The sequence below is a fragment of the Vigna angularis genome, chromosome 7 (assembly GCF_016808095.1).
Source record: "Vigna angularis cultivar LongXiaoDou No.4 chromosome 7, ASM1680809v1, whole genome shotgun sequence".
Taxonomy (NCBI): domain Eukaryota; kingdom Viridiplantae; phylum Streptophyta; class Magnoliopsida; order Fabales; family Fabaceae; genus Vigna; species Vigna angularis.
The window spans coordinates 19,303,181-19,313,436 of NC_068976.1; the positions used below are offsets into that span (position 1 = coordinate 19,303,181).

Consider the following 10,256-nt stretch of genomic DNA (forward strand, 5'->3'; position numbering starts at 1 on the left):
ACGTTTCTCCAAAGAGAGTTTAATCAAACTGAAATGACATAAGATTAGTGTCAAAAATTTATGAACAAACATCTCTACAGTTTGAACAGATAAAACACATTTGGTAATTAATCACTGTTTCATTAGTTTTAGAAAAAATTCCCACCATATAAAATTAAACAACATTCAAATATACATTAATTTCCTGTATATTTTTAACATAAAATATCATATTTTTGGTTTCAAATAAATATCATTTCTTTTTATTTTAAATAAACCGTTTTAATTAATGATATCGTGAGTTAAATTTCGTTAAATAATGTTTATGATACAAAATAATGAAAGAGATAATCTGTATTTAATAATGTTATTTATAATTAATTTTTTTGTAAGGCGGTTTATATTGCCAATAAGCATCAACTAATTAATATTTAATAGAAAGAAAAAAAATGATTATTTGTTTCGTACATAAATATAAATAAAAAAAGCGTTTATACGAAGGAACGGAATAACACGTAGCCAAACAGGGTATAGTAGAAGCTGATGGGCGATTCTTTCTCAAGAGCGCCGGAGAAAAACCCTACTTGAACCTCTTTCTCTTGCTCTCTGTCACTGCTCACAAGAATCCAACTATGTCGTTGGGAATCCTTCGATCTCGCGCGATTTCATTCGTATCGAAGCGATTTCTCTGCACCAATACAGCTTCTGCTCCTCTTCCTCCTCCTCCTTCTCCCAATGCAGCTTCCGCTCCTCTTCCTCCTCCTTCTCCCAGGCGCTGGAATTTCCTCAAATACGCCATCGTCGGTGCACTTACCGGAGCCACCGGCTTTGCCGGTTACGCTTCTTACGGTTCGTTTTTGTTTCTTTCCGTTTTCGTTGTAGTGGTTTATGGTTCATGCATTCGTAGAATCTAAGTATCTTTTGCGTGTCTCTCTGTGTGTTCGTGTGTTACTTATTTCGGAATAGCCACTTTTATAGGTTAGGGTTGTTGTTCAATTGTATTAATCTGGAATTGATGTTAGTTGATTATTCTGTTTTTCTTTTGGATCGCGATGTTCAGCTTACAGCTTGGAGGAAATAGAAGAGAAAACGAAGTCCTTCCGTGAGTCTGCCAAACACACTGCTGTTGATGGAGGCACTGCGCTCGATGTAAGTTCTGACTCCTTTTCAAGCTGTCTTCGTATTCATTCTTCTTTGCTGAATCTGTGTTTTGATCTTATTATCTGGATTTGTTAGAATCATATTGCGGGTTTAATACCTAACCTGAATTTTGTTGATGAAATGGCCTTTTGGGTTGTTGTTTATTGCTATAGGCTGCATTGGCTACTAACTTTCACATTTGTGCGTAGAATTTACTTTGCCACCATTTAATTATTTTTTTTTTCTGTGGGTGCCTGGTCCTCCACTTTAACTTTCACATAATAGTTTGATTGGGATTCAGTGACACTCTATAACACAAATTACTTTTGGTTAAAATTTATAGATAATTACAAAATCAAGAGAGACTCATTAAATAAGAAGTAAAACCCACAGAAAGTTTTGATTTTCAATAAATTTCAGCTAAAATAGAGTGTATTTAAAAGAGACTGTTGCCAACACTGCTCGTCATTTGATACAGTAGTTTTTCATTGTTCGTGTAAATCCTTTATTGATATTGGGTTAATTTCTGTTATTCTTCATCTTTTAAATGCTCTCACACTGGACCTCACTGTTACATAGTTTTGGATTCTGGCTGATTTCGATATAATAGTTGTCAGTTTCTTCAGTTTAATATATCCTAAGGTGACATGTTCTAGTCCATGTTTGGTGCAGAAATTTCAAGGTTTGCTCTATTCAACTGCAATGGCCGGTGCGTTCTCTGAGCTTTAGTCTGTACATCACTTATCCTGTATTAGGGTTGTTCTGTTCATTTAAGTAAATGACTTATGCTAACTTATTGGTCATATTCAGATAAGCCATAGGTTCTGTGTAAGCTTTAGTCTGTACATCACTTATCCTGTATTAGGGTTGCTCTGTTCATTTAAGTAAATGATTTATGCTAACTTATTGGTCATATTCAGATAAGGCATAGGTTCTGTGTAATTATAGCCGTTATATGCCCTTACATATACTGAAGATATTTTTTTTGAAAAAAAAAGTGGATGAGAATGTGGTATGTTATCAAGTTTCTTGCCACACCTATGAAGGGTGTGGGGGTAGGAAAATAAGAAATTAGGGGCAAGAACTTGCATTGTTGAGGAGCGTCACTGGATACAAATTGACATTGTGTGGACTTTTTTTGGGGGGAGGGTTGTGGTATTCAATTCCCAATTCGTTATAAATTTGTATGCCATGCTTATTCTTTTTTACGTGATACCCCAGTGCCTACTAAAGCAGTGGAGTTTTATTTGGATTCAAGAAGGCTAATTGAAGAACTAGTTCAGGTATGTTCTTGCTTTTTAGTATGCTGATTTGGTTTACAATTGTCATTTAAAGATAATCTATTTCTTACCTTGTTTAATATGGTACTCTGGCTTCTTTTTAGAGTTATACTGAACCATATACGGACAAGCTACTTCCTGATTTGCTTCCTCAGGAGCAACATGTGTTTACTCTTGTTCTTGATCTGAATGAAACATTGATTCACTACATTTGGACGGTAAGATGTCTACTGTACCCACTTTTTCTTTGCTAGGTAGTGTTATGCTTTTTTGAGGGACAATTCCCTTTATGAGAAGTGCCATCAGGCATCACCACAGCAGCATTTTCTTTTCAACTCACTATTTTGTATTGGTTGAAATTCATGTGGGATGCACTAATCTCTTGGAGCCAATGAATTTGATACTCGTGAATTTCAACCAACAGTAAAGAGTGTGCTGCTTTGCGTACATTCCTCAATTCTTTATGTACTTTGTGTCACAAAAAATGCATTGGATCTCTTATTGCATTGCTGCGGTCCTTACTATGACTATAATATTGAATTTTACTTTCATATGGTATGTAAAGCGAGATACAGGTTGGCAGACTTTCAAAAGACCTGGAGTTGATGCCTTCTTGGAACATTTAGCTCAGTTCTATGAAATAGTAGTGTACACAGACGAACAGAATATGGTAATCTGATTCTGCTCGATATTCTCTATACTTTCCCCTGTATAAGATTTCCTTACATTTGTTGATTTGTGCAGTTTGTTGACCCTGTTATAGAAAGGCTGGATACCAAGCATTGCATTAGATATAGGCTGTCAAGGCCAGCTACTAAGTATCAAGATGGGAAACACTTCAGAGTATGTTTTTATGTTCTTATAGTATTGTCTCTCAAATTATACATATAAATTCCTGTGAAAGGAGTATAGCCAATCATGGCAAATAATAAGAACAAGTATCTTGGCGATATTGCATCGTTGTGTGTATAATATAATAATAGTAATAGATAATTTTACTTACATCTGAAGAATGTAAACAGAAAACCTACGGTTTTATCATGATACGTTGCATGTGCTTTTCTGGATATTCTTTTAATGAGATATTTTTCCCCTTTTCCATCCTTTGCTTGGCAGGATCTTTCTAAACTAAACAGAAATCCAGGAAAAGTCCTTTATTTAAGCGGCCATGCTCTGGAAAGTTGCCTGCAGCCTGAGAACTGTGTCCCCATTAAGGCATGGCAGCAGCAAGATATAGATGACACGGCCCTTTTGGATTTTATACCATTTCTTGAGTGTAAGCATTCCTTTAAGATATGTTGAAGAATGAGATCATGTTTGAATTATAATTTTTTATTTTCATATCACTCCTTCAGTGTAACTCTGTTCCCTTGAGATGTAATTATAAACAAATTCATGCTTGAAATTATTGTGGTGACTTTAATGCTTATAAAAGTTGCATTGCCTTCTCCTATATCTATTTGCAGTTGTTGCCCGTAGTAGTCCATCTGATATAAGACCAGTGCTAGCCTCTTACGAAGGATGTGATATTCCCAGTGAATTTATCAGGCGCTCTAAAGAGCATCAGAGGTAACATTTAATCTTTTAGCAAACCTGGAAGATTTATTTTTAGCATTTTCTTAATTATAAAATAAAAAACTAATGAAAGCAGTGTATATAATTTTTATAATTATAATGAACACGTAAAATTAATAACAAGAGAGCAAGTCAAACATGTTCTTGATGGCATTTGGTTTGTGTTCAATTGTGTTTTACCGATAGTTATGTGAATGTAGTGTTGTTTTCAATTTTTTTTAAGTAAATGACGAAACTAAGCTTTTGTTGTTATTTGATTTTCCTTTGCATATCTTTGAAAACAAGAAACAAATTGAAAACAAAGTGGCATTTACGTATTTGTCATTGAAAATATCTACTCTAAATGAATCAGGAATTAAACCTAATGCACCTTTACTTGTCTGGTCTAATTGCATTTCAAGTTCGCAGGGTTTTTTTGCATCAAGTTTGAGGATATTTCTATCTTTCCTTTATGTTAATGTGGCACAAGGGACGGTCTTGAGCATGGATGCTGAAGTTAGAGTGTTGTTGTATTTTCTTGTTTTCTGATCCATCTATCAGAGCACGGTTTATATTACACAATGGGATTTTGGGAGTGGGAAACAGATGGGGTGGTTTTCATAGATATCATAATTTACAATTGCTGTCTCCCCCCACCCCCACCCGCACCCGACCCAAGTTTTGACCATTTTATTTAAGGATTTGGGTGCATTGAGATAGTCTGTACTAGATGTTACGAGCTTCAAAATATTCCCATAAGTGTTGGATGTGAAGTCAAACTATATTTGTTGGGTAGTTTATGTATATCCCCATAAGATTGTGATGAAATTGCTGTTCAATCATAGAGATTGAGTTCGTGTTGGTGGATGAAGGTTCTTTTTGTGCTTTTGGTTGATACATTGGTAATTTATCCTGTTCTGTTTGGCTAACATTTTTACTCTGGGTGTTTCCAAATGATGCAGGAGAATGCAAGAACAGAAGCATCGTGGTCGCTTCTGGAAATAAGATGGCCAGTTTCATTGCAAGTCGATAACAATTGTTCTTTGTTGGGGCTAGCAAATGAGATTGTCAATTTCATTGCAAGTCGATTGATCAGTTTTCCATTGATTTTGAGGTCACTGCGAGTTGACGAGTTATTACGTACAATAGAGAAAATGTAGGTTTTGTTTTATGGGAGTCTTGCAACCCATGTCTTTGAACAATTATTTTTTTGCCTGTTGTAATTTTGTTGCTGGAAAGCACATATCAATTTAGGTGAATGGAGTTCCTTTTCACCTGATGAGTTTTTGATGCCCGAGCAAGGTTATTATTAATCTTTATTATATTTGCTCAGAATTGGCCAATGGATTCAGTTGCACAGTTTTTACAACTGACATAATAGAAGATCTTACCCGAACGAGTTATAGTTCATTTAGTTGGAACTTTCTGTTGTCACTTGTTCAGGGTATATCATTTTTATTTTGAACATTTGATGCTAGTTGCTTTCATATGAGTATTAATTATTCCTTCAATTTCATATTGAATATCGATGTAGTAATAAAAAACGGTTTTCATTTTGTCTGAGCTTTATAATTTCCAAGAAAATATTGGAAGTTTTTATTTTTATATTTCACTTTAGAGGAAGAACGTAGTGATTATTGAGATACGACTAGTGGAGTTTTAAAAAATGATAGGTCATAGATGTTAAGTTCTTTGATAGTCATCAGGGAGAATTACTTGTACTGTTCTTTCAACTATTTTTTAAAATTTAGTTCTTTTATTTTGTAAAATGTCTTTTTTTTAATATTTGGAATTAAATTGTGTAATGATATTGATGATAGCAATTAAAAAATAAAGTATGCTTTTAGTCTTATTGGGATTAGTGTTTTTTAATTCGCTGATCAAAGATTTTAATTTTTTAATTATTTAAGTACGTCAAAGGTTTTAATATTTTACGATAAATAATATTAATAATAATTCTTTTAAAATTATCACTATTCGAAATATGAGTAAATCTATACATATTTGAAATAAGATAACATATATGTTTCCTATCTCGGTCCGATCTATTAAACATTTCGTTCCATTTCGCGTTCCAAGATAATAACAGATTATTTAATTTATTTAAAGTAAATGGTCCTCCCACCAATCATTTTTATTTTTCCTTCTTCACAAGCCTTTTATTTTCATCCATTGTCCTTCTGATTTTAGTGCATTCAATAGAAGCATATCAGGGTACCAAATAACATGGCAAAGATAGTGCTTTCATTTCATGGCAAGTGCTGCTTCAAGTATTAACAAGGGTAGGAGCACATCAATATTCTCTATTACTATGATACAGATTAAGCATATGGGAGCCTGTACGTACTCTAATCACATATCACACATACACATAAAAAGCATTCAATATGTGGGATATATAAGATAATTAACAAGTACAAAACCTAATCAATTATATAATGCATCGGAATGCTATAGTCTGAGCCACTGGTCTCCATGTATGAAACTCTTCTGCAGGAAAGGCACTGCTTCATCATAGCTGAATGATTTTGACCAAGCTGCCCTGTTGCTTCTATCTGCTCCTTTTCCATTGCATTCATACTCCCCAAACACTGCAGTCCTGAAATTCCATACATATATTCTGTACATCAATTCTTTAATGCAATAATACTGTCATATCTCAACAAAGAACAAAGTTACTAACTAAGTCGTATTTTTTATGTAATCTCTTTAATTATAATAATATCTCACTTCTTTCTATCTGAGTGATTCCAATCTGACCACCCTTCAGGAATAATAATGTCATCCATATTACATTTGGAGTATATAATTCTAGAGTAGTTCCCCCATGCTCTGCCAAGGTATACTCTGCCACTTCCTCTGATACTGCACCCCACAAAAGAAAAACCTGTGTCTTCAGTTGCTGAATTCCTATGATGTGCTGCTATCGCTCCAAAGTTGTCTGCTATTGACTGAAGAAGGCAATTCTGCTCCATAGCTCTCAAGGGTCAGAATCAAATTAACTTAGTCACTAGAAAAAGGAAGGCTCATCTTATATTATTACCTCATACAGTGATTTTGCATTGCCAAAGATAAAATCAACTTTTCCTAGGATGTGGCACTTTAAGAAGTAATGGCTTCCTGTGTTGTCCAAGAGACTGTCCTGTGCTCCCTTAATCTTCACTTGATAGAACATGGCTCTTGCACTGTTCACCCTCAGTGCCACTCCTTGCATCCCTTTCACACCAGCCGTTGCAATCACTGAGTTCTGTACACAAACATTGGTGTTTGACATGATCCAAATTGTACTTGTCATGTGTAATGTAATGCAGTCACTTTTCCACAGTCATCCAATTTTTGCAATTGAATGAATTTGGATGTGTTTCAGGTTGCTTGAGTAAGAAAACAAGAGTAGTCCAATTTTCATCTGATAAATTGTAATGAATGTGTTGAAAATTTTATACAAAAAATGTGTTCTTACCTCAAAAGTGACCCCACTTGCACAGAAATAATCTGAGTCCACTCCAACTGTCGCTGTATCAAAGGTGCCCAATGCTTGGCCATTTGTGCCTTTATCAGATGACTTACTGTTCCAAGTAATAACAGGAGTTGCTGTTTGGTTTCTTTTCCCTATGAATGATACATAAGGCTTGCTCACAGGCACACGCACTTTCTCTCTGCAAATATTGCATACAAACAAAAGGGTATACAAAAACATAAGTAAAGTTTTCATTGAAAACATCAACCAAATCCCAGCTTCATTACCCAAAATATAACATTGTGCTTTCAAAAGAAGAAGAATAGGCATTATAGAAACAAGGCTTTTGATTAGAACTGAATTATAATGACACAGTGGTGATGAAATCTAACTTTGAATATGACAAAACTGCAATTTTAGAAGAAAAACATCACCAAATCTAGCATGAGTGATTACTGACCTGTAAACTCCTGGATAAATGTAAATTTTCACCCTATGTTTGTTATTAACAGGAACCATATCCACGGCACCTTGAACAGTTTTGGAGTGCCCCCAACCATATTTGTTAACAATAATAATTCTAACATCATCATGGCGCTTTAAGGTTAACCTTTGCTCATCCACCTGCAAATCTTCCCAACTGATGTAGTTCCTAATACCACCATAACCATTTTCACCTTCTGCTATAACCACATGAACCCACGTCAAGAAAACCGTCACAAACAAGAACACAACTCCGGAAGACACCAACTGCATCGTCATCATTGTGTTCCCACAAAGATTAAGAAACCAAACATATGAAGAAGGAGAGAGGGTGTGCGTGTGTCAAAAATGTTGGGGTGTTATTATAAGATCAAAGTGAGAAAATGAAACTCCAAACGAGAACAAAAAGCTTGTGTTACTGATGAATATGTGGAGTAACGGTTTATTTTTAGAGTTGAGGCGTGGAGTAGCTGATAGCAATAAATGTGAGAGCGTTATGGTGATATATATATATACACGTTCCAATCCTAGTAAGCCATGCAAATCGTTTTTATGAAACATCTAAGAAAATAAACATAGGTTCGTTTCTGGGTTTAATACAAGGAATTTAGACAACCTTGTCTATGTGACTGTAGTTTTCTTGTCTTTTTCTTAGCATAAACGTTGAAAAAATAAGACTTTGCCAAATGCAGAAGAAAGAGTGTTGGGTAACTGAAAGTGTACTTCTTTTTAAAGTTTATCCTTTTTTAAAGTTTATCATATAAATGAACAGAACGTGTGCTATATGGTGTGAAGTGATGAAGGCAACGTAAGAGCAGTTGAAAGATTCATGGGATGCAAATTTTTTAGTGTAACTTCCCAAATATACCACCTTTTTTCGTGAATCTTTCTTTTCTTTTGCTTCTTCTTTTCCCCTCCTTTATACATAAATAAAAAACTAATATATATATATATATATATAGTAACCGTTACCACCTGTTAAGAAAAAAATTAAACATTTTGAAATATTTTGCATGTGGGTAATATTTTCCTTTTCTTTTTTTCTTCTGTAACTCTGGATGTTTGATTTTCATGTGGTTTGAGCTGGGTTTTTCAAGTTATGGTTCAGATACCAGTGTGAATGTTTAAGTGTTGTTATTGTTTTGCAAAGTATATGAGTTGAGATGATGTCAAATTAATGAGTAAAATGGCAGTGAAATTATCAATTTATGTATGATTCTTAATATAATATTTGGTTAAGTTAAAGTTTAAAATGAAGATATATAATAAGGTGCAATGATGAGTGATGGTGTTTGAGTTTCATGATCCTTTCAGCTTTCATAATGAAAACTATTAACAAAAATGATTCTTTGACACGGTTAAAGCAAATTACATTCATTTGACACGCAGTGGGACCCGATAATTGTCAACATCATGAAGGATAGCTTGGTCATTTCAGTTTATGGGCTGGTGCTGAGTTGCCTTATAAAAAAGTAAATGAAACGTTGCGTTTCACTTGTTGCGTTAGGATCGTGTGTGAGATTTGAAATTTCGAAAGTTGGAGCTAGGGTTAGGATTGAGAGAGAACGAGAGAGAACGAGAGAGAACGAGAGAACGAGAGAGATCGAGGGAGAAAAAAAAGGAGAACTCCATTGCTGCCACCGGAGGCTGGACGTGATCGGAAAAGTTTGTACCAGCGAAGGTGAAGCCGAAGGAAAAGTTCGTACCGGACGTCATCGATGTGGAGCGCGGAAGGTTTGTCCCCTTTCTAATTTCTCCCCTTTGTACCGTTTGAAGAATATAAAGTATGAGTTTCTTCTTCCTTTCTTCTTTTGTCATAATTTGTCTATCTTTCTTTATATTTTTGGTTTATTTTCGGAAACCCTAGACTAAAGGGGGAAATGTCGTGAGAGATAAAATTCTGGATTGGGCAAACCTGTAGGATTATTTACTGTCCTTAGTGTTTTTGGGCTTGCTTTGCTTATTTGCAAAAGGGATTTTTGTGAACAATTTTCTATTGTACTGTTATATATGTTGTAAACTTTTCTATGACTTTAAATGATACTCTCGGATTGTGCAGGTTTTTGGAAGTGATATTGGGGGCCCAACTAATAACCTAGTACGTCTATCAATACCAATTGATACCAACACGCTCCGTTGATGACATTCTATCGAAATTGATTCCACCTCTTCACAAACCTGAAGGCACTGGATGAAAGAAGAACAATATAAATGCAACAACTTTAAAACTTTCATAATTTCCTTGCCTGTATTTCAGATTTATCGTTGTTGTTTGTTGTCGAATATTGTGCGTGGTTACATGGATGTGTTATTTAGAAAAATTTGTGAACTACTTAACTTATGTTGATCAATTTGTTGTTGCA

At 34.7% G+C, this 10,256-nt stretch overlaps 2 protein-coding genes across 2 annotated transcripts; one reads left to right on the forward strand and one right to left on the reverse strand.

Annotated features, from left to right (window-relative positions):
• The first annotated feature begins 466 nt into the window (after positions 1-466).
• Positions 467-5,284, forward strand: LOC108336171 (mitochondrial import inner membrane translocase subunit TIM50). Its single transcript, XM_017572503.2, has 10 exons — positions 467-828; positions 1,040-1,128; positions 1,792-1,828; positions 2,341-2,402; positions 2,504-2,617; positions 2,965-3,069; positions 3,144-3,242; positions 3,516-3,675; positions 3,866-3,968; positions 4,916-5,284. Exons 1-10 carry the CDS (start codon positions 612-614, stop codon positions 4,956-4,958), a joined length of 1,029 nt encoding a protein of 342 aa, XP_017427992.1. The 5' UTR covers positions 467-611; the 3' UTR covers positions 4,959-5,284.
• Positions 5,285-6,200: 916 nt separating this feature from the next.
• On the reverse strand, positions 6,201-8,227 carry LOC108337876 (pectinesterase QRT1). The gene is made up of 5 exons (XM_017574474.2): positions 7,871-8,227; positions 7,414-7,609; positions 6,997-7,200; positions 6,684-6,919; positions 6,201-6,552 (listed from the first exon to the last, which is right to left on the reverse strand). The coding sequence occupies exons 1-5, from the start codon at positions 8,173-8,175 to the stop codon at positions 6,405-6,407; spliced, it is 1,089 nt and encodes a 362-aa protein (XP_017429963.1). The 5' UTR covers positions 8,176-8,227; the 3' UTR covers positions 6,201-6,404.
• Between the last annotated feature and the right edge of the window lie 2,029 nt (positions 8,228-10,256).

Coding starts and splice junctions, on each gene's coding strand:
- LOC108337876 (XM_017574474.2), bottom strand. CDS start 8,175: ATGATGACGATGCAGTTGGTGTCTTCCGGAGTTGTGTTCTTGTTTGTG. Junction 7,610..7,870: donor ATTTATCCAGGAGTTTACAG/GTCAGTAATCAC, acceptor CAATATTTGCAG/AGAGAAAGTGCGTGTGCCTG. Junction 7,201..7,413: donor CAAGTGGGGTCACTTTTGAG/GTAAGAACACAT, acceptor GTTTGTGTACAG/AACTCAGTGATTGCAACGGC.
- LOC108336171 (XM_017572503.2), top strand. CDS start 612: ATGTCGTTGGGAATCCTTCGATCTCGCGCGATTTCATTCGTATCGAAG. Junction 829..1,039: donor TGCCGGTTACGCTTCTTACG/GTTCGTTTTTGT, acceptor CGCGATGTTCAG/CTTACAGCTTGGAGGAAATA. Junction 2,403..2,503: donor TAATTGAAGAACTAGTTCAG/GTATGTTCTTGC, acceptor GCTTCTTTTTAG/AGTTATACTGAACCATATAC.